This window comes from Ailuropoda melanoleuca, chromosome 8 (genome assembly GCF_002007445.2).
Source record: "Ailuropoda melanoleuca isolate Jingjing chromosome 8, ASM200744v2, whole genome shotgun sequence".
In the NCBI taxonomy this organism is placed as follows: Eukaryota; Metazoa; Chordata; class Mammalia; order Carnivora; family Ursidae; genus Ailuropoda; species Ailuropoda melanoleuca.
This window is the reverse complement of record NC_048225.1, coordinates 84970901-84983226: the sequence shown is the minus strand read 5'-3', so window position 1 is coordinate 84983226 and position 12326 is coordinate 84970901. Positions and strand designations below refer to the sequence as shown.

Below are 12326 nucleotides of genomic sequence, written 5' to 3'. Positions count from 1 at the left end.
GCCTCACTCTCCACACTATCTAACCTCAAGTTCTGTTCATTCTACTTCCTGGCTCTCTCTCTTATCCAGCCACCTCTCGCCATCTCCATTATCAGCTCTCTGGTGCACACTCCCACCCCCTGGTACCTGCCAAAGCTTCCTCAGTGGCCTCCTGGTGTCCCAGCATGCTACCCTCCCGTCCTTGGCCCACACAGCAGCCTTAGAAAGTGTGACCTTTCTAAAATGAATAGATGACTGAGTCACTTATCTGCTTAAAACCTTTTAATAGTTTCCTGTTGCTGTTAAAATAAAGTGCAAATCCCTTAATATCCATTGCAAAGCCCTTTAGAGCTCGGATCCTGCCCATCTCCCCATCCCCACTTGGCTCCTCTCTCCTCTCTAAGCACCAGCCACGCAAAATTCTTTCAGTTTCCCTAATGATCCATGCTCTGACTCTCTTCCTGGCCCCCACATATCCTATTCTTCCTGCCAGAAACACTTTCTCCCCATCCTGCAAATTCCTATGCCAAGGAATGATTACCCTGAGCTGAAAAGACAGACTTGTGTTGATAATGATCATTATTCCATGTTGCATATGTACAACTCTCTGATTTATTAAAAGTTTTATCTATGTCCCTGTAACTACAATGACCAGATTTTTCAAACTAAAATTCTAAAGAATAAGACTGAATTTTGGACAACAGGTTTATCTTGAAATACCTTGGCATTATATAATTCCCATTTTATAACACTGGACATTTAGAACCCTGGCCTTCCCTCACTGGGGCAGGGATTGCAGTGTGATTCCAAAAGGACAGAGGACAGCAGTTGCTGTAGGCACATATCACGTAATGGGCTTGACATTCAGTCCAGTGTGTTGGAATAGCATGTTCTGCTAAATAGTTGTGGAATTTTTTTATGCCTGCTCAATGAAGAAGTGCCAAAACCAAACCAAAACACACACACACACACACACCCCTTTATGTATCTTAGGAGTGTAAATAATCTTTGAGGTGCCCAGAAGCAGCTCCCTCTCTTGAAGGAAGGAGCAGAGAGCCATCTACTTGCCTTAACCTGCCCTAGGACATAGTCTTATTGTCCAAGAGCAGAGTGCAATCAGGCCCTTTGTTGGGGTTAAATAGGAAACACATGCACCCCATGAGGAGGAATAGAAGTGGCTATGGATTCAGAATGAATGGATAAGCATACCCGGACCAATTTGAACCCAGAACTCCTGGGGCAAGTGGGCCAAGTTATGGTGGGATTTGAGCCTGAGGAGAGGTATCCTAGGAACCCCCAGTGACAGACATCCTTGGTGGAACTTACCACAAAGGCAAGGAAATGATCTTCCCTCAAAGATTCCTTGAGGGCATCATGTTAAGTAAAATATGTCACAGAAAGACAAATACTGTATGATCTCACTTCCATTGGGAATCTAAAAAAAAACCCTAAAAATCTCAAAGTCATAGAAACAGGGATCAGATTGGTGGCTGCCAGAGGCAGGAGGTAGGGAGTGGGGATATGGGATGAAGGTGGTCAAAGGTATAAACTTACAGTTATAAAATAAATAAATTCTGGGATGCCACATACAGCATGGTGACTATAGTTAACAATACTGTGTTGCATATTTGAAAATCACTAAGAGAGTAGATCTTGAAGCTTCTCATCATGAGAAAAAAATTGTAATTCTACCAGGCGATGGATATTAACTAAACTTATTGTGGTGACCATTTTATGATATATACGTACATCAAATTAGAATGCGACACAGCTTTGACTGATATAATTATATCTCAATAAAGCTGAAAAGACCCCCAAGGACCTGTGAGTGAGTGGCCTGGCATCAGCTGCTGGGATATGCTAGTACTCAACAGGTGTGGGTTGTGGCTTGAGGGCCACTGGAGCAGTGAAAGCAGGCTGACAGCCCTACTCTATTTTCCTGAGCCCTAATTTTACCTCTATTTCTAGACTCGTCTGGTAATTATGGGGAAAAAGTCATGGTTCACTGTTCATAAACGTCTTACAGGTTTACTCAAAATCATACAATGAATACCGGGTAGAGGTAGAAATAACGAAAGTGAGTCAGTAAAGGCGGGTGGTACAGTGTGCGGTCAGAAACACAGAAAGACTGGCGGCAAGGGAAGGACCCGAGGCGGTCAAGGACTGTTCCTTACAATGTTTGGAGGGTCTTTGGTTCTGCCTGGAGCTACTGGAAGTTACGCCACATCCCATCAAGTCTGCACAAAGCCGCAGTGAGGAAAAGTGGTTTCTGGACAGAGGAATGTGACACAAAGTGAGAGCAACGTGACCAGACCTCATTATCTTAGTGCTTTTGATAACACTGGAGAGCGGAGTAAGGTTTCGAATTGACTGAAATCTTCCATAAATGGAATCTGAATGCAGGCTACATAACATCCAGAAACTCCCCAGGGAATTTCCTATTATGTACATGGAAGGCGGAATGAAGCAAGTCCCATCTGGCTAGGCAGAGAACATTCTCTGCTTAGGGAAACTTCATGGTTCTTGTGTTCAGTGCCAACGGCATGTTGGTACTAGACCCAGGCCCTGCACACAGAGGTGTAAGTGTATTGAAAAATGAGCTAGACGGAACAGGCAATGCTGGGCAATTCTTTGTGTCTAGAACATCCAAACCACAAGGCAAGTTATTAATAAGGGTATCATTTTTATAAAGTCCCTAACTAGTTACGAGCCAATGTTATGACCCATGTTACCCAGAGTTGCTATAGCAAAACGGAGTGACATTATATTTTCCCATGAGCTTCCTATCAATACACAAGCTAAAATCAAGAACAGATCGACACACATCACTTAGCAACTCCTGCTCTTTGGGACTGACATTCTCAGGGAAACCTCAGAATTTTAAAGATACAGTGACATTAGCCTTATTAGGAAAAAAAGGCACCGATGGGGAAGGTGACTCCCCTCACATGTCACCTGCTCAAAGAGGCCTCCTCTGACAAGCCTAAAGTCCTGAACTCCATTCTTCACCATGTAGTCACTTCTAGTTACCCCGCGACACGTTAACTTTGAGAACTATCAAGTTATCTCGTGTTGTCCCTCATTCTGTTTGAATGAAGACTCAGAGAGAGGGACTTTGCGTGGTTCGTTACTCTGTTCCTAATACCAACCGAGGCAGGCACAGAGTAAGCCCTCAGTGATATTTGACTAACGACTGCCTTTCCAAAGAACAAAGAGCTTAATCATCTGAAACCAAAAACTTCGTGGATTCCAGAAAAACCAGCATTCACGTCAATTCATCAAAACCTCCCATACTGCAATGAAAAACTTGTTAGAAAAGCAACATGGGGCTCCACCAGAGACCCAGTGAATGAGAACACCTGATGGTGGGGGCCCCAAAAGATCCGGGTTCAAGAAGTTCGCCCAGTGATGTTACGTACCATAAAGTGTTGCACAAGTCATTCAGAAATAAAGGTGAGGAAACCAAGAAATGTCGTAAGGACTAAATTTGCCAGGGACAGCTGGCACGTTCTTGCTGTCGTTTCCATAAGAAACATCAAGAAAAAGGAAGAGGTTGGATTATGCACAGAATGATACGCATGAGTATGGCTCGCACCTGCCGTGGGGTAATGCCCCACATTGTTTCTCCGAGGCCGCCCAGACCAAACCCGACAAGCGGAGCGTGACCTCGCTCCTGCCGACGAACTCCTGCTTCACGGTGCTTCCCCTCCTTCCAAGGGCAGCCCTTTCTAGGAACCGTTCTTCAGGCGACTGCCCAGGCCCCCTGAGCAAAGCAGCCCCACGGGGCGTGTGGGGGCGCCAGGTCCTACCGTGGTTCACGTGTCTGATGCAGTCACTCAGGAGCGCGCTGAACTTCCTCTGGTCGGCGGCCTCGTGGAAGGAGAAGTAGCCGTGTCTGAGGAACGGCTGCCACAGGTACACCGGGAACTCCTTGGGCAGGACCACGAAGGGCTGAGCGGTCTCCTTCTCACTGGAGGCTGAGGCAATGTGGAAAGCACAAAGACATTTTCAAACGTGCACCTTTTATGTAAAATACTTATTTCAGGCTGTGAGGGCAGCTAGCTCTTTGGGGACAGGCCATGGGACAGAAAGGTGAGATGAGGTGTCTTCCCAGGACGGTGGGAAATGGCAGTTCAAGCTCCTCTCACTCCCTCCCTCCACAGGTAACTGTCTCACTCCAGCAGGTGGCCTCGCCCCCTCCCTGACAGGGGACAGCCAAGGCCACCAGACATCATCTTTCTCAACTTCCTCATATCAGGGATCCGCAAACAGAGTCTGGGTGTCCCCGCTGGCCCTCTTCAGGCTCACCCTCCCATCCCTGGAGGCTCCCATTCCAGCGGGCCGCTCTCTGCCTTGCGCCCCCCCCCCACTCCTCCCTGTCGCTACCAACCCAACGCTTGCTTTTTCCTGCCTCAGTCTGGTTCCTGCGCCACCAGTCCCGAAACCCGATGGCTGAGGTCACTGATGTTGTCCTAACTGCCAAACTGTGGCTTCTTCTTCATTACCTAAGCCCTTTTCCCCCCATTATCTAAGACGTTTAACCCGATCTGAAGCATCTGTTGCTGCTAACTAACTCTTCCCTCTTGAAAACATTTTCTCCCCTTGACCTGTAGGATCACCTCTCTCCTGGTATCCTTTGTGCTTTTTAAAAATTGTTTCTTCCTGGTCAGCTTTGTCGGTTCCTCTGCCCCTTCTCTCCATCCCCAAGTGAAGTGTTGGTGTTCATCCTGTTCTGTCCATTTTGACTAGTCTCTGCTCTCCTTTGGCGTGGTCATCCATTCCGTGATATGGAATGTTGTTTCTGCAGGTCCTATTACGGCTACCTCTAGTCTTTCCACCATACTTTCTCCTAGAAGATTCTCATTCATCCTTCAAAAGTCCGTTCAAAAGCCGCTCCTCTGGGGTGCCTCTGTTGGCACCTCCCCATGCCCCTAGGGACAGGGTTGGGTGCTCCCTACCTTGTTCTCCCTAAATATTGTAGAGATCGTTTTTCATGTTTGGCACCGACAGGTAGGGTGGAGGGCACAGAGTGAGATGAGCTCCCCACTGGTTCTCACACAGTTCTCCTCTCCAGGAAGCAGTACCAGTGCCCTGGAGCTCTAACAGGATGGAAACCGCACCTTACATACCTTTGTATGCTCATCCCTTAGCACAGCCATAGAACCGACTAGATATTCAACTACAGTTCGTCGAGCAAACGTGCTATGTTGTCCTAGGAAATCTTAAAAGCTTTAAACAATGGACTTTTACCACTTACCTCAAAATCAATCCTAAGAAACTCATGTCAAACCATGCTAGTATTCAGATCCCTACCTAAATTTTATTCCCTTCCATGAATTCCAGATACATAATGTTATGCTTGGCTAAATGATCCCCAGCTTCTTAGCTCTGTGCTCTCTACTTACATAAAATGGGCACCATTGCAGGGAAGGGAAGGACAAAAGGACCCTCTCAGAGGCCACTGAAAGCGCTAGACATATCCAGCGATGGATCAGAGCCACATGGGAGACTCCAGAACAGAGCCTTGCTACTGGCAAATTAATAAATCAAGATTTGATAAATAAAAAATAGATTTCCTGGGGCATATATGGGATTCTGTTTCAATGTCTTGAAACCTGAAGGTAACAAAGTAGAATGCACTAGAAACACAAACTTTGGCGCACTCAGTACCTCACAAACTACCTAGCACATAATACAAGAATGAATCACTGTATAAATGAACAAAAGAATGCATCAGTGATTAAATTTGGTAGCACAGACCTCTAATTTTAACGCATTATCTGATGAGGGAGCAGAAGCAAGCTGAGGATCAAGCAAACTGCCCCCCCACCCCCATTCCTCAGGTAGTCCTAGCTGCCCTAAACCTAAGGGAAGGGAAGAAACAGACAGTAAACTGACAGAGCTCACAGTCCTGCAGGACGAGAGTCTCCATCAGGTTACCAATGTCTTAGTGATTTACAGGGAAAAAGCATTCTTATCAATAGCCTAACTTCCAGAGACCCATAACTCAGTTTCCTGGAGCCTTAACATCACCCTCTCTTCCATGAGTGATGTGGGAAACTGAGGCAGAAGTGAACATAAAACTGAGGGCTTCAGAGGGGAGGGGGGTGGGGGAATGGGATAGGCCTGTGATGGGTAGTAAGGAGGGCACGTATTGCATGGTGCACTGGGTGTTATACGCAACTAATGAATCATCGAACTTTACATAAAAAACCAGGGATGTACTGTATGGTGACTAACATAATATAATAAAAAAATTTTTTTAATTAAAAAATAAAAAATAAATAAAAGGAAATAATAAAGATAAACCAGAAATTGAGGTAAAAAACAATGAAAAAATGTAGAATAAATTAAAAAAACAAAAAAAAGGGAACGTAAACAAAATTAAATTTATTTATGACCCGCAGTCCATTGACAAAGACCTGAGATGGGCAGACTATAACATTCCTCCAGGAAGCTTCCAAATGTCTTAATGTTAATGCCTTACTAGAAGGAAAAACTGTTAGCCTGACAATAGCCAGGCCTCCAGTATCCTGAAGTCTTCTTTAGCATGTGAAAGTCCTTTTGGACACCTCCCTTTGTCCTTAAGCCCCCCACCTCCCAAGTATATAATCAGCCATTCCTCACAACCCCAGGGCAGCAGCTCTTTCGGCCCACCAGCTGGCCATCCACGGCCATCCCCACGCTTTAATAAAATCGCCTTGTTACACCAAAGAGGTCTCAAGAATTCTTTCTTGGCCGTTGGCTCCAGACTTCACCAACATTCCAAAACTACAGCATTATCGATTTTCCCCTTCTTTCTTGGTTATAAAATCCCCAGTTTTCAGTTGAGTAAGTGACTGTGTAAGATAAAGACTACATTTCCAGCTTCCATTGCAGCGTGGTGGGGCCCAGCCACTAAGTTCTGGTCAATAGGATAGAAATGGGAGGGGCAGTGAAACTTCCTGGAAGGATCCTTAAAAGAGGGAACGCCCCCACCTCCATCTCTTTTTCTCCTGCCTGCTGTCTGGAATGAGAAAAGCATGACTGACTCTCCAACAGCCCTCCTAGACTGTATCAGAAAGGGCCACAACCTAGAGATACAGGGAGACAAAGCTAGAAAGAGTTCCTGACATTTATGGAACTGCCATGCCAGCCGGGACTTGTAACATCCAAAATATTTTTAGCAAAAAATTAAGCCTTATGTATTTGAGTCTTTTGTTGTTTGCAGCAACAAGTTAGTATCACACAGTAAGTCTTCCTGGTCAACATGGCTTCATGATACAATTCCCCTCGCCCTTTCCAAGATGTCACAGTTTTGTCCAAACAACTCAAAAGCAACACTGACCCTTTGCATTTAAAAGCTTCAAGCCCCATAAAATTCATTCTTCTTAGCCTTTAGTTATCTCTCATTTAACATTTTACAATGATTTTCCAGATGCCATTAATCTGCATTTTTTCTGACTTGAGTTACAAAGATATCACAAATGATCTACTGTAGAATATTCTATTTTTAAAACTCAGAGGGCCACTCCATACAATAAAAAAAGTCATTGAAATACCCCAGTCTGAAGCCTTGGGTCAAATGGCCTTAGTCACACAGGCCTTGTGTTTTTTATTCCTATTCATTCCTTCTGATATGATTTCACCAATAAACCAATAATGTATTGTCTATTCTGACTGATTTCATTGAAAAGTTCTACTGGAGGGGCGCCTGGGTGGCACAGCGGTTAAGCGTCTGCCTTGGGCTCAGGGCGTGATCCTGGCGTTATGGGATCGAGCCCCACATCAGGCTCCTCTGCTATGAGCCTGCTTCTTCCTCTCCCACTCCCCCTGCTTGTGTTCCCTCTCTCGCTGGCTGTCTCTATCTCTGTCAAATAAAGAAAAAAATCTTTNTCCTCTCCCACTCCCCCTGCTTGTGTTCCCTCTCTCGCTGGCTGTCTCTATCTCTGTCAAATAAAGAAAAAATCTTTAAAAAAAAAAAAAAAGAAAGAAAAGAAAAGTTCTACTGGAGAAATTCCGAAGAGTCATCAAGTTGGCATTCCCATTTCTAGCGGCAGCTCTAGAGCCAAGATGACATACAACTAGATGTTGAAAGAAAATATAATAATATATATAGTGCACATAAAGTGTTGTTTTAGCTTGAATTACTTAGTAATAGTTTGTTAACCTAGGTTTATGGTCCATGTACTAATCCTATAATAGTGCTATTAAAAACACTACGCTAAGCATTCTACACCAAAATAACAATTGATAAAAGGATTATATTTTTCTCCATAAATTCTAATGATATGATTATGCCCATTAATAAGAACCAGGGTTCTCTTCAAGAAACCAAGTAATTACTGTGTGGTATCATTTACACAAAGCTAGATGCAGTTATTACCCACAGTTCATGAATCTCTATGAAACGCGCTATTTGGTCTCTATATTATCCATCACTTTCTCTACATGCAAAAAATGGAATAAATGAGAATCCAAGAATGTTAGAGCTGGAAAGCTCCTTCTAGATTTTTAAGTTCAAGGGCCTAGAATTGGAGAATCAGAAACCAGAGAAGCTCAACAATGGCTAGGGAAAACATTGATAAGTGTCACGGAACTAGATAAAAATCCAGCCTCTAAATTTAGAGTTCAATACTCTTTCCATGACAACAATCAGTTATTACAGTTATTACTTACAGATTAATGCAACACTATATTGACGGTAGCTATGAGCGACTGTAATGCTTGTTTAAAGTATTTTGTCAATTCAGGATATTTTATTGCATACCATCCTAAAATTATAAAAAATAATATTCAGGTCCGGACTTGCTTGCTTAAAGGTGGCATTGTGTATTTCACAGAAATAGGGCCCTACCTATTTGTTTTTGCTGCCCTATGTGATGCAATGAAAGCTGGCATATATTTCGAAGCCTCAAGATGCCCGACAAATGAATCGTACATTTTCCATAAGATAGAAACACAGTGTCTGACTTGTGTATTACTGAATGTTGATTTAAAATAGCAGAAGTGGTAAAATGTTTACCCAAATTAGAGAAATTACATCTTCCATGTGTCTACAGAGAATGTGTGGCTAGCCCAAAGTTTCTCAAGTTTAGCGACTATTCAACTCTGAATGTTTTCTGGCAGATACTTCATTGTCAAGGGCTGTCCTGTGCAGTACAGCATGCTGCCCTCTCCCCACTAAATGCTTGTTGCACCAGACTCCCTAGTAGTGACAACCAAAAATGTCTCCAGACGCTGCCAACTGTCCCTACAGAGTGAAATCCCCTCCCCCCCATTGAGAACCACTGGTCCAGCGAAACAAAGCAAGTGTAGGAATTTTGCCTTGAGAAAGAATGCTCAGTGACTCACCAATAGGGTCTGGGAAAAACCGATCAGATAACAGATTATATTCATCTTCTGAGGTTAACACCTTGCCACCAGCTGGAAGAATTCGGCTTTTAGGAGCCGCTCCCCTCTGATAGGCCTGGAGAGAAAAAGGCATAAATAGGTGATTTTTTTTTCCCCTATTTGGATTTTTGGAAAATACCAGGAATATTAGAAAAAGACACAGGCACACACACTTAGAGATAATGATTCCTACACTACGTCTCTGAGAAAGAGCCACATATTTTAAAAATATGTTTCGTGGACCTGTGACTTGCAAGGTACTTTAGTGATGGTCACAACATGGTAAATCAGGGTCCTTAATCTTAGGAGACTCATTCTAGATATGTTTCTCCTGTGGGGAAAACATCATCTTGGTAACTTCTAGAATCCTGCACCACACTTACCATTTCAGACGCTAGCACCTGAATCATTCTCATAACCACAAGGGTGATGATGCATACAGACACTCACTGCACAAAAGGCTTGGGGACAGATGACGAATGACATGGGGGACATATAACTGAAATGATGGTTGCCATGGGTTTTCACCCAAAACAAAAAAATGTTGCCATGATAAGACATGACGCCGCCTGAGACCATTTTGCAGTAAACTGATCTGGGATGGAAATGCAACATCATGACATGAGAACAAATTCTTCCCAGCAGACAAAAGGCCCTACTCTTTGGGAAATGTAAAAGAGAGGCAGAGAGGGGCACCTGGGGGCTCAGTCGGTTTAGCGGCTGCCTTGGGCTCAGGTTATGATCCCGGAGTCCTGGGATCGAGCCCTGCGTTGGGCTCTCTACTCAGGGGAGAGTCTGCTTCTCCCTCTGCCTGTCCCCTGCTTGTCCTCTCACTCACTATTTCTGTCTCTCTCTCTCAAATAAATAAATGGAATCTTAAAAAAAAAAAAGGTACAGAGACTTGCAGTTTGTGCATCGGACCCACTCATGAGGACAAACAGATAAGGTAAAATGTAACTAGTGCCTCTGATGGGAGGGCTTAGGTCAAGGCAAAATTTTGAGAATAGCAGCCTCAACGCAAATTGAGAATCGAAACCAGGAAACTGTACAACCCAAAATCTTAAGTATGCTCTTGGGGAAAACTAAAATAATGTTGATCATGGCAACAAAATCACAATAACAATAACACATTCTCAATCAATAAGACATTGAATGAAGAGTCCCAAGCAAAACAAATTATTTAAAAAAAAATTTTTTTAAGATTTTATTTTTTTAGGGGGGGAGAGAGAGAGAGTAGGGAGTGGGGCGGAGCAGAGGGAGAAGCAGACTCCCCACCGAGCAGGGATCCCGACACAGGGCGTGAACCCAGGACCTGGGACAATGACCTGAGCCGAAGGCAGACGTTTAACTGACTGAACCACCCAGGAACCCCAAAACAAATTCTTGCATATTTAAGAAGGTTGTTTTCCATTTGTTTTGTTTTTTTAAGATTTTTTTTTTTTTTAATTTGAGAGAGAGATATAGTATGAGAGAGAAAAAAGATCACAAGTAGGGCAGAGGGAGAGGGAGAAGCAGGCTCCTCGCTGAGCAGGGAGCCCTATCGGGGACTCATCCCAGGACCCTGGGACCATGACCTGAGCCGAAGGCAGATGTTCAACCAAGCCATCCAGGCGCCCCTGTTGTTTCACATTTGTAGGAACAACTACTGAACTGCTTATGCACATGCGGGACCCAGAGCACAACAGAGAAGAATGTGAAGTTGTGACTCTGACAAAGTCTAGGAGCAGTTGAGCTCAGACCTGCCTCAAGACTGAACTGCATTATTTGTTCTAACGGGGGCCCCAATCTGGACTTTTATAAACATTATGTTATTTAATCCTCAAAACAGCACTATGAATTAGTTATTTTCTCCATTTTATAAATGAGAAAAATGAAGCTCAAAGAACTTGTCAATGGCCCAGTAGTGAGTTGGTAACAAATCTTGGATTCATATCTGTGTCTGTCCAGAAAGTGTACAGGAAGTAGGGCATGGTTATTGAATGAGAACAATTCGTTTTTCCTGCTTAATTACCTGCCAAAACCAGACTTTCAAAGAAATAATAAGCAACTTATAGGTACTTAATATATGACTCTTAGGTGTCATAAAACATGCCCTTCTATAAACTAAAAAAACAGGATACTATGAAAACTTTGAGGAATTATAGCAAACTGCATGGGCACTTAAAAAAAAATTTCCAAGTTTTTAACTGACCGAAGCACCCCTGAGGTGCCCCACCAGACATCCCTGTAAAATTTCCAGGTTTTTAAAAAATATGTAGTTATTACCAAATTCAGTGACCATATCTTAACAACCTGAACAAGTTTATTTAAAAATGATGAGCAAAGCAAAGAAAGCAATATAGTCCATAAATTGCAGTTGAAGGAGCAAGCTTGAAAAAATGAAAAGAAGGGGAAAAACACCACAATCTGATTCAAAATTAAAAGTTCAGTTAGTGCCAAATGTGGTGAAAACCCTAATAAATCCTAGAGCAAGCTCTATGAGTGTTTCCCCTCAATCAGTTAGCAGTGGTCACACTGTAATGGCTGTACAGGAGGCTCTGCCAGCGGTTGGCCAAACGCTAAGTGCTTAAATATATTCATTTGCTTAATCCTTACAACAACATGGCCACGAAGGGATGGATCATGTGCACCATTGTACGGATGAGAAAACAGAGGCTCAAGGAGGTTTATAACTTATGCGAGGACACATATCTAGTAACTGGCAAAGGTGTGATTCAAAGCACATATTAACCATTATGCTCTACTGCCTCTTCTCAAGCTTCCCTGAAAGAACACTGTAATGTGCCATACAAAATATGAGCTGATTTATTTCATTTTTTAAAGATTATTTTTTTATTTATTTGACAGAGAGAGAACACGAGTGGGAGAAGGAGCAGAGGGAGAGGGAGCCCAACATGTGACTCCATCCCAGGACCCTGGGGTCGTGATCTGAGCAGAAGTCAGATGCTTAACTGACTGAGCCACCCAGGTGCCCC

At 43.5% G+C, this 12326-nt stretch overlaps 1 protein-coding gene across 2 annotated transcripts in view; it reads right to left on the bottom strand.

Annotated features, from left to right (window-relative positions):
• The window catches only part of NIBAN1 (niban apoptosis regulator 1), a 167016-nt gene that overhangs the window by 82260 nt on the left and 72430 nt on the right, over nucleotides 1-12326 (bottom strand). For both annotated transcript variants that reach the window (XM_034666805.1, XM_034666806.1), the window contains exons 4-5: nucleotides 9313-9427; nucleotides 3789-3956 (exon numbers count right to left, since the gene is read on the bottom strand). In XM_034666805.1, coding sequence (XP_034522696.1) covers nucleotides 3789-3956; nucleotides 9313-9427 — 283 coding nt within the window. The remainder of the gene's footprint in view (nucleotides 1-3788; nucleotides 3957-9312; nucleotides 9428-12326) is intronic.